This window comes from Phymastichus coffea, unplaced genomic scaffold, assembly GCF_024137745.1.
Source record: "Phymastichus coffea isolate CEN01 unplaced genomic scaffold, Cenicafe_Pcof_1.1 PCOF00063, whole genome shotgun sequence".
NCBI lineage: Eukaryota > Metazoa > Arthropoda > Insecta > Hymenoptera > Eulophidae > Phymastichus > Phymastichus coffea.
The window spans coordinates 166,603-186,061 of NW_026706874.1; the positions used below are offsets into that span (position 1 = coordinate 166,603).

Sequence of the window (19,459 nt, forward strand, 5' to 3'; positions counted from 1 at the left end):
GCGTGCGCGAAACGCCCGAGCGCGCCCGAAAGAAAGCCATGGAGACGATTGGCATTGGCGTGCTCCTCGTCGCGACAATCGGCCGTCGACCGTGAAACCGACGCGAAGGCGATCGCGAGGGCCCCCACCAGCAGCTAATTCGCGTCAGCGGGGTTCGAGCGCAATCGCATCAGCGCGCGCCCTTCGCTCTGGCGAAAAGTCAATTATCGTCATCGAAAGCGACGAGCGGAGAGCGAGAGAGAAAGCGAGGATCGCTCGGAGCGTTGGTGCGCAGTGTCTCTCATGCGGGCACGACGAACCGCGTAACGGGTCGACAACCCGAAAAACCCCTGCGCGGCACGTGCCGCCGCGCGTCGCGCAGCTGCGCCGCTCGCGCGCAGGCAGGTGCTCGCGCGGCCAGATGCTGCCCGTTCGCGGCGTCGGAAAATTGGGCGACGGGGGGACGCGCGTCGACTCCGGCTGCGACGCGCTACTTTTCCACGTCCGCCGCTGCCTCGCGTTATACCTGCGCCCGGCAAGCAGCGGAACTCCGCTTCGACGAGCCCACCGCCGCGGGGGTCGTCGACCTCGCCGCAGCGCGAAGAAGCTCCGGGCTGCCGGACAGGTAGTCGAGCCCTTCGCCGTCACGCGTCCGGGATTTTCGCTGGCCGCTCGCGCGCGCTGGCCGCGTACTTCCGGGCTCGCGCGACGATCAAGGGGCAGTAATTTTCCGCGCGCGCGCGAGAAGCGGCGCAAGCTGCTGCGCCGTGCGCCGTCGAGAGGGAGAGAAAGCTCGCTGATCGATGTAATAACGAGCGCACGTGTCCTTCGGCCACGCTTTTCCCGAAGCACACGGAGGAGGAGCGGGAGGCGTATGCGTAAGCGTTTCGCGCGACGTACCGACGCATAGATTTTGTACACGTTCTCATCGACGCGAGCTTCCAATTTCGTCCGCCGGTAAAGATCGTGCATATTTGAATAATTCATGGTCACGCAGTCGTCAGGTTACGCACGCGCGTGTAACTCGGGAGAGGAATACCGCGACTTCCGGTTCGAAGCTCCTTGGAAATTCGGTTTTCCAGGGGGCTTGCTTCGACGAATGCTCGTCGCAGGCGGCATGAAAAACCAATTATAGCCGTTTTCCTTGTGGCCGGACAATGGGCGCGTGGAACTGCGAAAACCGAGCGGACAAAAATAGCCGCGGTCTAAAAAAAAAGTCGCGGCGGCAGCGCGCGGCCCATCGCATATCCATTACCGCGACAGAGAGAAATAACGAGGCGCGACGTGGAAGAGCGCGAGGAGGAGAGCACGATTGTCGACAAAACGAACGAGTTTTCCCACGGGCCGTGGCGGCACAACGACAACGGCCGGCCTGGCTCTCGCTCTCCGTTCCACCCCGAGCGTATTGCCAATACGCTCTGCGCGCCCGGCGAACTCGCCCCGCTTTTGATAAGCTCCGCTTATCGATCGCGACGCGCGTCACGGCGCGTACACGCACTCGCGCCCGCGACGGCCCGCGCGTCCCGGAGAATCGCGGCCTCCGTCGCCCGCAAAATCAATCGCGGATCGACGGCTCCCCTCGTCGCCTCTCCGTGGCCGCTCCTCCTCGCCACGTCGCACCGCAAGACTCTATAAATAACGGCGCGCTCCATTTTGCCGGGACCAGGCTCCGATGGAACTCTGCCGTCGCTCGTCGCCCGCGAAGACACGATCGAGCGTCCAGCGAGTGCTGAGGCCAGCGTCCATTTCGCCGAGTCGTCGGACGATCGACACGAAGTGCGCGTCGCCGCGGCAAACGAAGCGACGCCATCGGGCCGGACCGGACATTCGGCTTCGGTCGAGTCAGTCGCGCCGAACAGCTCGACGTCGCGGGCTCGCCTTGTGGCTTTTCTGCAAGCTGCAATTTTCCCCGATCGGCTGTCGTTTCGCTCGAACGCGAGTCGGAGGCATTCCATTTACCGCCCCTTATCTGCCCCGTGCGGCTTGTAATCGCGCTCGCGCCGTCGCCATACGTATAAATAAGCTCGCTGCCGAAACGCTCGCGGAGCGCAGCATCCTGATAATTATACTCGCGGCCGGAAAAAGCTCGGACTTTCGCGGGGGAATAAAAAAAAAAGAGGAGCAGACCGATAGCACAGAGACAGGCGAGGTGGTGGCGGCCGACGGTGAAACCGGTTCCGTGCTCTCTCTCTCTCTCTCTCTCTGTCTCTCTCACGCGCGCGCGCGCCGCTCGTCTCCCGCGGTGCGTGCGAGAACGCGCGATGATATCGCCGAGCGCGCCGAAATTCATTTGGTCACCGACCGTTCCCCGAATTCCGACTCCGAGGCAGCGCGTCCCTTTCGCCGCCGCACGATGGAAACCAATCGCTCTCGCTCTCCTCCTCTAGTGCTCTTGATCTTGCTTTTGTTGGTTCTTGTGGGAAAGGGGCATTTCTCGAGTGAATTATTTTAGAAAGTGTCGTTTACGTAAGCTGCGCCCGCGCGTCCTACGTGTCATTTTCTCTCTTTCCAACGCTCGAGCGAGCAATTACCCGTACAATTCTCTGTCGGAAGGTCACGGTGCGCGGCGATCGATGTTTTGGTGTTAACGCCGAATCAGAAGACTCGGCTCGCGTAAACACCACACGTCCGTGCGGATTCGCGATTTTTCATTGAGGAACGGTTGCAGTTTATCGTCTGAAAATTTTCCGTTGGAAGGGATCTATTTCAGTCTGATAGATCGAGCGCTACCTATTTTTACATTATAACGAACGTTTTCGCCTCGCTCTTTCTCATATGAAACTATATATACATATATATTATAATCCCGCGATTCGTTAGTCGCGTGACCATTTGAAACGCGTGCTCATCTGAACTGGTCCTGCCATCTTGTAGTTGCAATTGCAAGCTCGTGCACGGTCGATAAAGTTAACTTTAAAGCTCACGAGATCGACTCAATCGAAAATTTTCAATTCTCGTGATTTTTTACAGCTTTAATGGCAATGTTTTGGTAATTTATATGTTTTTTTCAAGTACGAGCTTGCAAAAGGTAATCCATTTTTTATTGCTGTTTTCAGATTTTTTAACGTAAAAAAAAAATAAGTATCACATTCCATATAATTTTTAGTAATACTTAGTGACGTTAGACGAGCTTCGCGTGTTCTTGTCTTCTTTTTCATTTCTTGTTATATTGATTAACATATTTAACACAAATACTTTGTTAAAAATGGGTTTTTCCATTTTTTACAAAATACATCGCAACGGAAAATATGTATTAGTAAAACAGCTACTTCCATGTTTCCAATTTCATGATTTGTCATATCAAAAACTGCGATAATAATCTTTTAGTTCTTTTCAACTACACCGATCAAATTATTATTTAAATTTATCCTATTCTATGAATCAATATTGCGACATTCCATTTATTTCAATTTTACTCGTTTAAAAACCAGATTATCGATTAGTAATAGAAAATAATTGGAACAATTTCAAAGCATAACCTCTTGTTTTTATGAAACAATTTATTCGCTGCCAGAAGTTTTACAAAATGAGTGTTAAAACAATAATACCATGGCTTATAGTTTTTACTTTCACTGTCATCAAAATGACCCGTATCAATTATGTTAAATTGAATTTTCATTACTAAAATCTCAATTCGAAAGTATACTTTTACGCTTATTTGTCACCACATAACAGATTATCACGTGACCATATCTTAGCCAATCAGATCATAAATAAAATGCTTCAACATGGCATCCATCACTTTTTTATAAGAGGAAACGAGTGATTTATTAAAAATAACGAAACCTTCGGAGTTTATTTAGTCAGTTCAGACATCAGGTCGCGCAAGCTCGCATTCTAGAAAAGAAGTTTCGAAAGACAAAGCATTGCACAATAGAGTGCAAATTGTTTCCTTGACTTTTCTGCCAAAACTTAGCAAAAAGGAAAAGAAAAAGCTCCTCGGAATCGTAACAAAAATACCCGCCCGAGGCATAATAATCGGCGCGCGCAGCTCCCTATCTCGGAGGGCACCATATATACTACCACGTAAATATACGTGTACATATACGCATACTCCGAAGTACAACGGTATTGGCTCGTGTCAAGTGACTGAGGGAAAGAGAGAGAGAGAGAGCGAGAGAGAGAGAGAGAGAGCGCGCAAGAGAGGGAACGCGCGCAAGTGAGAGAGAGAGAGAGAGAGAGAGAGTGCGACGGTAGAATCGAGCGGTGGCGCGCGTCAGCAGTGTCGCAAGTAGAAACGGGCCGTGCGCTGCTGGCTGGTCGTGTCGTGCTCTGTGGTGATAGAGGGGCAGGTCCGTCATCGTTTGCCCATCAACGCCGCTCGTCCACGTCCAAGTTTGCAAGCAAGCGGGCAAGCTGCAGCTTCCTCGCATCGAGACGTCTGTAAACACGGGAAGCTTTCGCTGAGCGCGAGTTTGCGAAGACGTCAAGCTAAGCAGAAGAAAAAGTCACGCATGTGGCTGCGCAGAGTGGAAGGAACAAGCAGAAGCAGCAGCGCCGAGTGAAGAGTGCGAGAGAGAATCGATCAGCTAGTGAACGAGCGAGAGCGCGAGTCGAGATGGCGGAGCAGCAGCGAGTGTTAGCAGCGAGGAACGAGGAGCAGCAGTAGCGGCGTTGACCTATTTTTCATTTTCCTCGAGAGACACCGTCGCCTAGTCATCGTCGTCGTCGTCGTCGTCTCTCTCTCTCTCTCACTCTCTCTCTCTCTCTCTCACTCACGAGCTCTGATCTCCACATTGTGTATCTAGCTCTGTGTGTATGTTAGCGAGCGATTCTCGCGTGCCTGCCTGCTTGCCTGTACCGTAGCTCTCGTTATCTCCGTCTCACTTTGGCTGTTCTGCTTGCGCCTACTGTGTGTGTTGGTGTGTAAGTGAGGCACACGATAAATATCTGCCAGTACAGCAGCAAGCAGTGTGTGTGTGTGTGTTATTTGTGTAAGGCACCCGCGCAAGTGTGTGTGTAAGCACCGAGCAGTCGACGACGGCGGACAAGACGACGACGACGGCCACGACAACGACGTCTGCTAAGTCCATAGAGGGGAAAAGAAGAAGCACTAGCGCTGTGAGATAGTGAGAGAGAGTTTGCGGTCGAGAGAGAGAGAGAGAGCGAGTTAGTGCGCGTGCGACGAGGGTTTTTTGGCCAACAGGCACCAAGGTCGCAAAAAAGCAGCCGACATTCTGAGAAAACTCGACATCCGTGGAGCCTTGGCAGGCTCGAGCGGCAGCAGCAGTAGCCAAGCCAAGATGGGCAACAATGCCACGAGCTCCAATAAGAAGGTGGACGCCGCTGAGAGCGTCAAGGAGTTCCTCGAGCAAGCCAAAGAGGAGTTCGAAGAGAAGTGGAAGAAAAATCCGTCGAACACCGCGAGCCTCGACGACTTCGAACGCATTAAGACCCTAGGCACGGGGAGCTTTGGTCGGGTGATGATAGTGCAGCACAAGCCCACTAAGGAGTACTATGCCATGAAGATCCTCGACAAGCAAAAAGTGGTGAAGCTCAAGCAGGTTGAGCACACGCTCAATGAGAAGCGAATCCTGCAGGCGATAAACTTCCCGTTCCTCGTGTCGCTGCGCTTCAACTTCAAGGACAACTCGAATCTATACATGGTCCTAGAGTACGTGCCCGGCGGCGAGATGTTTAGCCATCTGAGGAAGGTCGGCCGTTTCTCCGAGCCGCACTCGCGCTTTTACGCCGCCCAGATTGTACTCGCCTTCGAGTACCTGCACCACCTCGATCTCATTTACCGGGACCTTAAGCCCGAAAATCTGCTGATCGACTCGCAGGGCTACCTGAAGGTCACGGATTTCGGCTTCGCCAAGCGGATTAAGGGCAGAACGTGGACCCTGTGCGGTACACCCGAGTACCTTGCGCCAGAGATCATCCTTAGCAAGGGCTACAACAAAGCTGTCGATTGGTGGGCACTGGGTGTGTTGGTGTACGAAATGGCTGCTGGTTATCCACCCTTCTTTGCGGACCAGCCCATTCAGATTTATGAGAAGATTGTCAGTGGTAAGGTACGGTTTCCGTCTCACTTTGGCTCCGAGCTGAAGGATCTGCTGCGTAGCCTCCTTCAGGTGGACCTGACCAAGAGGTTTGGCAACCTCAAGGCTGGTGTCAACGACATCAAGAATCACAAATGGTTTGCCAGTACCGACTGGATTGCCATCTTCCAGAAAAGAATCGAGGCTCCTTTCATACCAAGGTGCAAGGGCCCAGGGGACACCAGTAATTTTGATGATTACGAGGAGGAGGCATTGAGAATCTCGTCAACGGAGAAGTGCGCCAAGGAGTTTGCTGAGTTCTGAAGAGGCCACCTTAGTCAAGGTCAAAGCTCATCATTAGCTGCCAACTGTACCCAACTGTGCTCAGAGCGCTGCAGCCAATCCAGAGGTACAACCTGTTGGAAGAAGTCCCAAGCACCTTGGAGACCTAGGAGACAAGGAATATGAAACAGAAATAAACAAAAAAATTACATTATTATAATGATTCCATGTTCATCCAGTGATTCTCCATCGACAATGAGATAGCAAATGCCACATTCTCCTAGGTTGTGTTTTAAGTCTCACTCGACAACACAGAAACCCACACTTCCTTCTTAAGAGCCAGCAACAACAAAGCGCAACCCAATAAATCCTCTTAGAAAGCATTTTTCCTGGATATAAACGTGATGAGTTTGCAGCTGCTGCTGCTGCTGCTACAACTGCTGCTACTGCTGTGGTATTTTAATTGAGTACACGAAGAAAAAAGAGGTGCATAGTGGTTTGAATGGTGTGTGTGGCATGAGGTGAACAGTGCGGCACAACAGAAGATAGCAAAAGTAAATTCCTATCAAACTCTTAGTATTCTTGTTGCTGATTATGAACTTGCTTGTTGTTAAGAAAAATAAGTAAAAATAAATTGATTAAACAAAGAGAGAAACACGCTCCTCTCGCGCGTGTGAGAAGCGCAGTGAACAAAAATGTTGTAACAAAATGAAGAATCTTCTATTACTTTGAACACTTATATGAGTAGCCGTGTACGAGCAGAAGACGAAGAAAAACTAAAACATATATATATATATATAAATGGAGAAGATGTGCGGACGAGGAGGGAAGCGAAGAAGAGGCCGTGCCTGCAGGATCATCAAGCAATCATCATCTTCGAGCGAAGCTGTCGAGCTGTATCGAGACAGAAAAAGAGAGAGAAAGCGAGAGAGAGAGAGAAGAGAGAAAACAGTGTCGTTTGTCGTGTGCGGTGTCTGTGTCGTGCAACGGAATCGTTACGTATGTTGAGTTGGGTGGCAGTGCGTACGTATATCACGCGTTCTGTGTGCGTGTGCTACAGTGTGCGAGTTGCGCGCGCGTGAGAAAGATGCGTCCGACGACGTCGAATAATGTAATTGTTTTGTCCCCGCCAATTATAAAGGTAGAGATGATTAAAATAAATGCAAGCAAAAGAAAAAAAACACAAAAAAATTAAAAGAAAAAGTTGAAAAAAAAACCCACAAAAAAAAAGAAGGAAAGAAAGAACGGGTCCAGAGATGCTCCGTCTCTCCGCAGACTGACGAATTTTCTTCACGTGTGAAACGAGAGAGAAAGAGAGTATAAGCAGCGAGCACGGGAAGCGCGACCTTGACTGGCGTGAGCGCGCGTAAGTTTAAAAATAAGCAATCGGTGCAGACGGGTAATATAAAACACACATATGTTTCACGAGGCGCGTATATAAATCTTGCTGATCGGCCCAGCGCACCACATCAATTTATATACACTAGCTTGATCGACGACGACCTGAACGTTCAGCTAATTTACAATCTTTATCTCTCTCATCATGAACTCATATACAAAAGACACACACACACACGCGTGCGCGCGCGCGTACGCACACACACACAAATCTCCGAGACTACATATAAAAAGCAGCGGCAACGAAGTATCATCATCTGATCTATCTTTCTCTCTCACTCTGGCTGTCCGTCTGACTTGTCTGTCTGTCTGCGCGCGATCGTGTCGCTCTAATATATATCTTTGATTTTCTCGTGAACCTCTATTTTTCTATATATATATATTCATATATATATATGTATGTGTGTGTATGCGTGTGTGTATGTGTGTATGCGCGCCGCCAAGGTTGTTTGTAAGAGCACACGTTCAAAAGTCCACGTGTGTGCAACGGGGACGCATGTGAGACACTGGAGAGAACGAATATTACAAAAAATAATAATAACCAACAAGAAATATTATTATAAAAGAACATAGCCGACAAGTCGACGACAAGCAATCATACTTAGTAGCGAAAAGAAACGCCAAACGGCACCTCGACCTTCCTCACTCTTACCTTAAAAAAAAATAAAATAAAACCCTACCCTTGCAGGGACATACACGCATTACAAGAGTTTACCACACGTATACACACATGAACAGAGTTCCCCGACAAAATGGAACACACAAGACGACATTGTAAATAGAAGATATATATCGAGGAATCGAGCTTACACACTATCTCTCGTATAATAGTGCGCGCAAGGTTCGGAATCGCCGTTGTGTGGTGTTGCCGTTGCGTCGCGCCTTTTGTTTTACGAGATGCGCCTCGCGAGTCCCATATCTCAATTGGGAATTGAGCTCAATCATCGGCTCGATTAAAACTGCTCTCACGTGCGGTCACGAGCGCCGCCGCGCGACGCAACTACACGTCCGTTTGTTTGCTATTTCTCCCTTTTTTTCTTTCTCTCTTTGCCATTTTCGTTTCGCACTCGTTTTAGAGTGATGTGCGCTTCTTCGTTCCTCCCCCATCCACTTCTCACTCTCTCTCTTTTTTATATCTTCGTTCCGCGGTGGCTATCTATTAATACGACACTCGACATTGACACGACGCTGCTTTATCGAGAGTTCCGCGTTATAATTAAACAGAAAAAAAGTGATAAGAGAGTAGTTCTTTGGTTCTCCGTTTTCTTTTTGTACTCGATTTTTCTTTTTTTCCTTTGGTTTCCCGAGCAAAGCTGCGAGTTTTGCCACCACGACGTCGACGACGACAGTTTATTTTCGCGGCACGAATCCACGGCGATTCTATATATTTCGCGAGAAGAGTGAGTGCGAGAGAGAGTAAGAGTTTATTTTGGTGCGCGTGCGCGTGTCTTTTAAGCATTTTTTTGTTCGTTGGCTCGCCTTCTTCGTACATATATTATAAAATCACCGTGTACATTATTATTATTATTATTATTATTATTATTATTATTATTATTATTATTATTATTATTATGAAAGTTATACGCATATGAATATTATCCTGTTGAATTGTTTATTTTTTATGTATATGTTTTATCGGAGAGCGTTCGGCGTATGTTACTACACATTGTAAAAGAGTATGTCCAGAAAAACAAAAACAAATTATAAGGATGTGAGTGTGTGTGGTGTGCGCGTCCTATGCAAAAGAAAATGCGAGAATGCGAGATGAAAAAGCTGAAAGTGTGAAAAAGAAAGCTGAGCGAAAAAAAAGACGAATTGGGTTTTCCAGCTGTTCCAATTTTTTCGTTCGACGTTGACAAAACCAAACAAACACACTTTCATCCAAACACATAAGTATACAAACTTGAAATCAACACACACACGCGTCAACATAAAAAAAACGCATACGCATTATATCGTGTCGATCTTTGTTCATTTTGTACTAGTCTGTAACGGAGGAATAATTAATCATATTGTATATAGGAATGATGTTAAGCGAATATTTAACTAATGATAACAACAAAAAAAAGAGGCAAAAATATACGATGAAAAAATTTAAGTGTACAAAGGTGCATTATTATTCTTTCTCTTTATCATTATCATTTTGGAAAACCCAAATTTGTTCTATCTCTCGCATATGCGTACGCGAGACACGAAGAGAACACTTTTTACCCGAAATATAAATGAATATTATGATGGTATCTCTCAGCATACAGCAACAAAAATGAAAAAAAAAACGCAAACCCTCCTAAGTGAATATGAAATGACAAAAGAATTTCGAAAAAGCATAATCGCTTACTTTGATGAAAAAAAAGGATCCAACCGATACACTGAAGCAGTATTATATATACGTCGTAACGTTCAATCCTGACCAGAAGTAAGAAACAAACTTTTGAGTTTTATAAATGAGAAAAAGGGAAATAAAAAAAAATATATATATATATATATATTCGTATATATATACCAAGTCAACAAAAAAAACCACGTAAAAAACTTTATCGGCTTTCAATGTAATTGTACCAAGATACTTTTGTAAATATGACAATAAACGCAAATTAACTTATCAATGTTACAAAGGGCCATTCATTCATGCGAGTCTCGATGAAAACTGTACTACCTTTAGTTTAACCAGTGACTTGCGTTCAACAAACCATTTTCACTTAGTAAAATTTACATATTGAACTTGAATTAGATCGAATTAACAAACGTAGACAGTTGCTTTGATTTTACTAATAAAGCTAGAGCATAAGAAATTACCGTTAAAAAGTGTCGGGTCGATGAAATCTCGCGCGCATGAAATTCAAGCAAAAGCAAATAGAGAGAGAATTGGGATATTCGATAGAGTATCGCGCAGAGCAGTAGCGGGCAAGAAGACTCCTATGCTATTTCGTAATCTTTCTGTCTCTCTTGAGGGACTATTATTAGCAAATGTATCCAGGCCATCGCTGCGAGTGAGCGAGTGAGAGATAGAGAGGGAGCGAGAGAACTGCTGCTTTGTGCGCCAGCCTCGATACACATTCTTCCTTCTGTATTCTAATATTCCACTGCGCGCGCGCGCGTCTCCGCAGTGGCTTCTCTCTTGCTTTCTTTTCTGCCGGCGTTGGGCTTCGACGGTTATTCGCCGCTCGCTTGCCTGGAAAACCAATTGAAAGCTTCCCGCTCGCAAGCGCGGGATCTCGCTTCGCTTATCTCGATGAGCGAGAGAACTCTTGTGAGAATTTCCTTCTCGTTAAAAAGAAAAAAGATACATCGTCGTTTACTCGAATGATTGTGAAAAAATCAAACGACATTCCCCCGTCCGGTGCTTAAAATACCGTGAATGTCTTCGAATAGTTCGTCAAAGCGAGGCTCTTCTGCTCCAACGCGATTGTTTGGAAAGTTTCTTGTCGCGCGTCTTTTCTTTATTAATCCAAGAGAGCGAGAGAGAGAGAGAGAGAGAGAGAGAGAGAGAGAGAGAGTAACGCAAACACCGAACCACGGAAATAGCTAAGTTTTATTTTTAAGCTTCGGCCCGCGCGATCGATTCCCGGTCGGCTGCCATTCCAATTCGTCGCGTTATTCCGGCGCGAGAACCTGTCACCTCGCGTCTGCCCGCTGAATTCGCGCAAGGCGAAGCGAGCTGCCGACGCAGTCGCAGGAGGACGTCCAGGAGGACGACGACTGCCGAGCCGCGCCGAAGCGACTGCAGGCGAGCCCGCCGTGCCGCCCTGGCGTCGAAAGCGCGGCTCGAGTTCGATGACAACTGGGTCGCGCCGACGAGAAACGCGCCGGGCGCACGCGCCATCGATCCAAGCGCCGTGCGCGCATGGCGCATTGCCCGCTCTCGTCGCTTCCCCGTTGGTTCTCTCGCCCGAGAGCGATCGGACACCGCGACTGGACCCTCTCGCTGCGATGGTGACCGCGGGGATGGGGAGGGGCGCCTCTTCCGATTCTCTCTCCGCTCGTCGGTCATTCCGAAACAGAGGCTCGGACGAACCGATCGTCAATCGCGCTAACGCATTTTTACAGCCACGCCGATTGACATCCGACTGTTCCTCTTGCCGAGGCAAATGTGCTCTTTACGTCAGTCGCCTTGCGCTCGTCCGCGTGGTTCATCTCCGCGCGCGCGTATATTTCAAGAGTGCGCGCTTACGCCAGGCAATCTAGCGAAGGTAAAGACCGCGCGGAGCTATTTCGAGCTTCGTTATGCAGCGAGCGATAAATAATAAAGCGCGCGTCTCGCCGACTGAATAACGAGCGTCAGCTTCGCAGGCTCACGCACTCGACAGCGGGCGCGGCGAGTGCTTCGTAATTTGCGAAAATGTTCAATGCGACGCGACCGCTCGACTCTTTCGCTCGGTCCACGTACTCGCCGTATTGCGTTACCAAGCGAATATCGATGTACACCATTTAATAATTTCGCCAGGGTATTATTTTTATCGCGATCAATACTTCGTCGAGCGTGGGTTTTGTTTCGGCAACGCTCGGCGGACGATGAAATTCGAACACGTCTAGTCGAGAACGCGTCGAAGTGACTCGCGAGAAGCCGTCGTCGTTGGTTAGGAAAATCGGCAAATCAAGGGAGTCGAGCGCGGCTCGGCATTTCATTGGCCGGCAAACGTTTCGATCGGCCGTGGCGCGCGATTCGCACTCGCCGCCGCTGGCGGACGGATCGCCGAGTAAGCGATTCCCCGTCCTCTCTTTCGCGCTTGGCAGGTCGCGAGCTATACGCGCGATATCAGTGAAACCGAGAGCGCCTACTTTTCCCTTTTGTTTTGACTTGAGCGCGCACGAAAGGCACGAAAAAGCTCGCCAATTTATAAACATCCGCGTCAATGTTTGACACACAGAGTATTATCGCGACGATTATTAATAACTCGGCACTCACGGCGCTTCCGAGCGTCGACCGGATGTTTCTCGAGTGCCATGCCATCTGCACCTTATCGAGCTGGGCTGATATTTGCCCACGAAGTCGAAAGTTCCCGTCGGCCGGGGGAATTTCGGATCGCGCAGTTTGCGCGCCGAGCGGCTACGCATGGACTGTCCTTGTGACGCCAAACGGTTCTGCCAGAAAAACAATTGCGTAGGCAAGCAGCTCTCGGACGCCGTTTAACGAAGGGTTCGCACTCTCCCTCGCCATACACACACACACACACACACACACACACACACACACACACACACACACACACACACACACACACACACACATATACATACGAGAATCGCGTCCACGGTAGATTGGTTTGCTCGCGCGACCAGAGGTGAAGTAAAGCGTAAAGAAAAGAACGAGAGACACGCGCCGCCGATCCGACGCGCACGACACGCCAGAAACCCTGAAACTTCAAACGAAGTCATCGTTTCGCCGAGATCTCGACGCTATAGCAGCCCCCAACTCGGCTTGTCCTTTATCGCACTGGCTCCCCTAATTCTTTTTTTCCTTCTCGTCCCTCGTTGCTTATCTCGCAGTTGAGGAGGGTCGCGAGATACCCTGGCAAATTATTGTATATATCCGCGCCACTGTTCCGCAGCTGCCGACTGGTCTTTCCTCCTCCTGTGACAGCCACCGAGTCTGACCATATTCGGCAATTTTCCACTTGAGCCAGAACCGTATTTCTCCTCCACGACATTGTCTCTGCTCTCGTGCTCGCATTGGCATCGAAGGAGGGGAGTAAAGACCCCTCGGCGCGTAGATACCGAGGGGAATTTCCTCGCGATCGTCGCTTGTAAGATTTGCTCTCCGAGGCAGAATCAGTGCCGCGATCGGGGATCGGAACCGCCAAGCGGCACTCGCTTTTAAGGCGAATCGCTGCGGCAGATCTCGCCAAGGGTAAGTTCGTTCCTCGGCCTAGAGCAGCCGTTCGGGGCTGGAGGAGGGGGAGGGGCGTCTCTCATCCGGCACGCGAAATATCACTGGGACGGAGCGTTTGGCGTGTCCCAGAGGCAAAATCACTCGCTGCCGTGAACGTATCCTCGTCAAGGTAGCGAGGGAGTAAAAGAATCTACGAATTGGAATCGGGGGCCGTCCCTTGCACGCGCGGCCCTTAAGTGGCTCGCACGCGAAGGTTAAGGCCGGCAGCGCATCCCGGGATCAATTCGCCAGCGTGCGGCTCGCGCGATTTGGCCAATTCGCGCGGAGCCGCAGTCCAGCTGTTCGCAGCGGCGCTCGCCTTGCGCGCAAGGCAATTAGCTCCTCGCGGCACGATCGGCCGAACTAATGACGCTCTCGACCTCGATTGCTGTGGCCGCCTCGCCAGTTCCCAATGGACGACCGTTCTATAATTATTGCGCGAGTGCGACTAGTAAACATGCTCGCTGCCCGAGCGATTCGCTTACTCTTCGTTTTCACGCGCGACCCCGTTCTCGTTTCGCCCGTGCTGCCGGAGCGACGCGCACAGAGGGAGGAAGCTCGATTAATTCCTTTTTATGTAGATTGACAATGTGCCAGCTGGAGATTCGCTTTGGAGCGATGGAGAAACGCATCGAGTGGGAAGAACATTCGTTTCGTCGGAGGTCCAAATTCAATCGCTCCACGATTAATCCTCCATCGCGTGCAGCTTTTATTTTCGTTCGTTTCGATAGAAAAGCTCTACTGAACATCCTACTCCTTGAACACTTATTTTCGCAATCCACGAGAAGGCTGTCACTCAGTCGGGTCGCAACGTTCATCGTGGCCGATTTAGCTCCCGAAAGGCTCGCAAGCTCCCGGCACACGTATTCCGGCTACTTTCCGAAGCGACGCGCGGAAAAGGCGGCCTTTTTCTCTTACGTGACGTAACGATCGATTATCAGTGCCCCTGCTCACCGGTATTCTCGTCGTAGCCCCCCTTCCCCCTCAGTCTGACACGTGTCATTCATTCAAAGGGTGCGCGCAACGGATTTAATTATCGCAGGACAACGCGAGAGAGTTCAGCGCTACCGCGACGAGGCATTCGATTGAAATATATGGCGAAACGGGCGCGACTCCGCTTATCTATGCAAATCGCTGGCTCGTGTGCAACCGACTGCGCGTCGGCGAGGTTCGCGCGCGTACACGTAATCCCACGGCAGAGACTTCGGGGCACGAACGAGCCGTGGCTTTGTTTGGAGAGCGCTCGTGCCCGCGTCCCACTTTTTCCTCGTGCCTTTCCCTTTTTTCTTTTTCAGAAAACACTCGTAGCCGCGACGCGCGCTGCAGCGAATAATTCATATCGCAAATGGCACGCTTTATTAATCGCGTTCCTGCCTCCTCGCAAAACAAACGTCCGAGCGCCTTCCTTTCTCCCGCGCGTGGCGCAAAGTTCCGCTGACGCTCGCGTCAAACTTTTCTCGTATATCAGCGTTCGGCACATAAGTCATCGCCGCGATTTATGGGCTTCGGCTAATTATCGACCAAGTTGCCACGGTCGTGTGCGGACACGAAGAGGATAAATAACGCGGCGACGGAATCCACGCGGAGAGTCGGAAAATTGCGCGCGTGGCGCGCGTTCGCCCTCTAGCCGCAGGCTCGACTTTTACCCAATTCCAAGCGAATCCCATTCTGTCGCTCTCGCGAAACTTTCCGAAACGTTCCGTCCTGCCGCACGAGCAAACGAACGAGCGGTGGAAGAAGAGAGGCCGTTCCCCCGCCCCTCCATCCGGATTCCCCGAGCGAATTCACGGAAGAAACGGAGAGCGTCGACTACGTTGTGCTTTTGTGCCGGCGCACGACGCAGATAAGCGGACCTGCGCGTGTACGCGCTAACAAGAAGAGACGAGAGTGCGTCGCCTGCGTTATCGCGCGTCGCCGGAGATAAGCCCGCGCGTACAACTGCCGCTACATCGATCCTCGGCCAAGGTGCGTTCTCGCGGAAACTCGCGCACTCCGACTGCGTTTTCCTTCGCGAAACGGGCTACGTCGCTGGCCGTCGCCGAATCCCAACGGGGTTCGCGCTTTCGTTCCACAATAAACGCGCGGCACAGTTCCCGAGTTTGCCTCGCGCAAACAGCGCGCGGGTCGATTAATTGGCGGGCGGGCTTCGGCCGCGCGCGTCGCGGTGGCTCCGGTTGGTGCGTTTAACCTGGGGGCGAGCCGAGGAGACGCGAAGCCGTATGCGCGCGCTCGGCCTGGCTTCCCGAAGTGACGCCAATGTCAAGGTGCGCCAATTATGCAAGCGCGCGCGCGCGCGCGCGAAACCAATCTAAAAATAAATAACATAACGAACGCCAAACGGCGTCGGCGGTCGGCGCAGCCGCGTCAGCAATTACGGCCAAGTGGATATCGGCCGCCTTTTCCGCGCAGTCCGTCGATCTCGCGACCTACTTCTCTCTTTCTGCCGTCGTTGCGCGCGCGAAGACGCAATTTTCTCGAACCGAAGGCTCACCGGCAGCCCCCGCGCCTTCGGGACTGTCGGCGTCCACCGCTGCTCGGCCGCGACGATTATGCAAAGCGCTGGCTCTCGTCGCCTCCTCTCGGTGCGCTGGGCGTACTGACGTCAGCCCTCGACGCCCTCTCCCTCTCGCCGAGCGTCGTCTCCAGCGTCGCACGCATCCGCCCGCTCGCCGTGGATCGAGGGGCAGAGGTGCGCCCGCCCAGCCAGGCGATAAACGCATTTATTAAGCGCGCCCGAGCGAAAAGCCGATACACACGAGGGAGGCTTTGAGGGCTTTGTGCACACCTTTGTGTCGCGCTTTCCGCGCTTGTCGAAGCGCGCGCTCTTTCTCCCTGGGTCGCGTCTGCTTTGCTCCCGTTACGTCGAGAGGAAGCGAGAGGGAGTTGAGTTTCGGCACGACGCGCCGTCGAGCACTCGACAGGAGCGTTGCAGAGCAAGCCGTCTTCTTGCCTCCGCGCGCTGGCAGACATATTGCGGTCATTAAAAGCTCACCGCGGACTTCTTGGCCGCGGCGCGGAGCGTCTCGTTACTCTCGCGCGACGGCCGTTTAATTACGCGGCCGGGATTATTAACGAGGCGCCGTTAATCAGCGCGCGCGCGCGCGAGGGGGAATCTCGGCGGAGGAAGCTCGGTTTTCGCGTGGAAATGGAAAAAGAAACATACAATAAAATAGAGAAAAACAGCGACGCGGCGCGAGAACTTGCCGAGGAAGTCCAAGGTCGCGGAGAGCTCTTTTGTTCGGCGTGATGGATACCTTTCGATTGTCCGTAAATGGCGCTAGTAAATAAAATTTGATGCTCGTATTAATCATCGACGTGGCACGAGTGCTATTTGGAAAGCGCGAGGCGGAGGACCGACCTCGAGGCGAATCGATGCCCGATCCCCCGTACTTCCGTCGCCAGTCTCCCACCACGTGCGTTTTCTCGCGCCGCGGGAAAGCAGGAGCAAAGGCCGCACTTCCACGGCAAAGGTGACGCTTCGACCTTCGTCGCGGCGAAGCCGAACTTTCCCAAGCCGAAAGAGATAAGAGGGCGCGCGGTACAAACTGGCTTTACGCCGCCGCCGCGCGGAAAGTGGAACAAAAGGCCGCTAAGCCCTTCCTCCTCCACTACTTCGTTGCAACCTCAAATGCATCTCTCTTCGGCTTTACTGTTACTCTTTCATCAGGGCTCGCGTTTTCCCTCTCTCTTTCTCTCTTTCTTATTATTCTTCCTCCAGGTCGGGCATTTCATGCTCGAAACTGCCAATGAAAAATTAAAAGTGGCTTTTCCTCTCGCGCGGAGCAAGTCCGTTGCCGGCTGCGTCCGCTGCGATAATACTTTATCAACCAAACGAACAATGCCTTTTTCGGATATTCCCGCTTGTATTTTTTTCTTTTCATTTGATTTTTTCGCTCGTTCGCGAGCTTCGCTTTCGCGGAATTCTCGCGTCCTGCGATTGCCTTTTACGACGGTTGTAAAAGAATAGCTCGCAGCGATGAGATCGAAATCGCGCGCGTGTGTGTGTGTGTGTGTGCGCGAGCGTGTATTTCCCCGAAAAGATGTGATTTCAGTTTGGCGCGCGGTTGCAGCCAAATACCAAATCTCGGTTGGAGGACTCCGCCGCTATTCGCGAGAAACTAGCACGGCACGCAACACGTGATGTATACAACACAACGCAATTTCCCTTGCAAGGAAAGCACGATAAAAAGAGAGTTGGTGATAAAATCGAGGGTGGGGGAGGGGAGGTAAATAAAAGAAACGAAGACACACTCGCCACGTCCCATGAGTCCCTGGCACGGCCGATCGATTATCCTCGAGAACAGCACGACCATATCGCTCGGCTCGCGACTGCATCACGCATTGCGCGCGACGACGTCGCTTTCGCGGCCGAAATAATCGGCGGCCCGTAATGAGCTTGCGGCCGCGACACGTTAATGCCGGTCGAAATCAAGGGAATTCTCTGGCGACGCGACGTACGACGGAGCGGCGAGAATGCGATCCGCGGTCGCCACCGCCTGTCCGCAACTGGGTCGCCGAGGCAGCGACTTTTCGGTCGACGCGTATTTCGGTACCGTCGAAGCGACCGACCACAGAGACGACGTTGACGAGCGCCCGAGCAGCGAAAGAAAGCGAAAAGGTAAAGAAATACAATGGAATTATTGAATGGAGCGCTCGATCGAGCAGTGAATAAACAAGCGAGTCGTCGAATCAATCCGTCAGAGCGGCAAGTAGCGAGGTGGCAATGCTGGAAGAGCAATAAAAAATCCATTAGACGAGAGAGAGAGTTGCGCTCGCGATTCCGGGGAAGGAAGAGCTTAGAGGTCGAGTGGCCCCGGGAAATCGATAGGAGCGTGGTGCGCGCGCGCGCGCCGCCGAAAAAGGACCATCGGCTGCGTGCGTGCCCTCTGGATCCTTGCCCTCTCGGACTGGCGCCGCTGCACGGCCAGTCGCGCCACGTCGAGCTTCTCCCGGAGACGATCGCCCCGCTTCGGGCAGCGGGGCAACCAGTTGCGCGCGACGCGAACTCGGCCAGAGGTGCGGGATAGGGGCGCGGCGCGGCGAGGGACACGGCCGTCGATCGATTGCCCCCCATGGCGGCCTTGCGCGCGCGGAATCGTCGTCTTGCGGCGAAGATTATCGAATGCCCGCTCGAGCGTGTCGTTGGCTCCTCTCGGGCGTGAACCAGCCAGAGCTAGCCCTTTTTCAGCCCCTCGCCACCTCCTCTGCACACGGGCGCGAGCCCCTTCTAAATTTAGAGGCAGAGCTCCACTCGAGCGCGAACCGGTCGACTCGACGAAGGTTGTCTATTTCTACAGGGGATGCCGGCGCGCAACAGTGCTTTTTTTTTCACCGGCGCCTCTTGCCGAGGATTATTAGAACGCGACAGATGCGAGGGCTTTTTTAAAGGCGCCACGTCGAGCGTGAAACGCCGTCAGCCGAGGCCGGTGAGATCGGCTCTGTGTCGCCACTGATAGCTCATGCGTGCGCGCGGCTTTTTTCCCCTTCATTATTATTAGACGGTTTGGATGTGTGGCAGGCCCGACGGCGAACTGCCGACGAGCGCGCGGACCTGATTCTCCGGCCCGGTGGAAAGTCGCTGCTGCATCGAGTCCCACTCGAAGGTAAACGTCTTGACAGTGCGATCGGCTGATTCGAGGAGACTGTCGCGTGCAGCGCTTTTATTCGGTTCGTTAGATTTCGCCAATTCTCTCTCCCGAAGAGTGGAGATGTCAGGACGAGATTGCTCGTCGTCCGGATTCACCTCGGACTCGGCGGACTCGGCTGCCGACTGCGAGTCTTGAGCGACGCGAACGCGCTGCTGTGGTCTCCAGACTGCGCTCTTGCTCCCGAACGGCGACGAAAGTATCGATTCGAAAATTCAAATACAGCAGCACGTCCTTCGATTATGAATTACAAACAATTAAGAGTCTTTTGAGCCATCAAACGAGCGACAGTGATTCATTTGATC

The 19,459-nt window shown here is 51.7% G+C and overlaps 1 protein-coding gene across 1 annotated transcript; it reads left to right on the forward strand.

Annotated features, from left to right (window-relative positions):
* The first annotated feature begins 4,174 nt into the window (after nucleotides 1-4,174).
* Nucleotides 4,175-9,182, forward strand: LOC131667109 (cAMP-dependent protein kinase catalytic subunit 1). Its single transcript, XM_058940322.1, has one exon. The coding sequence runs from the start codon at nucleotides 5,223-5,225 to the stop codon at nucleotides 6,282-6,284; it is 1,062 nt and encodes a 353-aa protein (XP_058796305.1). The 5' UTR covers nucleotides 4,175-5,222; the 3' UTR covers nucleotides 6,285-9,182.
* Nucleotides 9,183-19,459: the final 10,277 nt, after the last annotated feature.

Excerpts from the sequence above, each read along its gene's own strand:
- LOC131667109 (XM_058940322.1), top strand. The coding sequence starts at position 5,223 with ATGGGCAACAATGCCACGAGCTCCAATAAGAAGGTGGACGCCGCTGAG.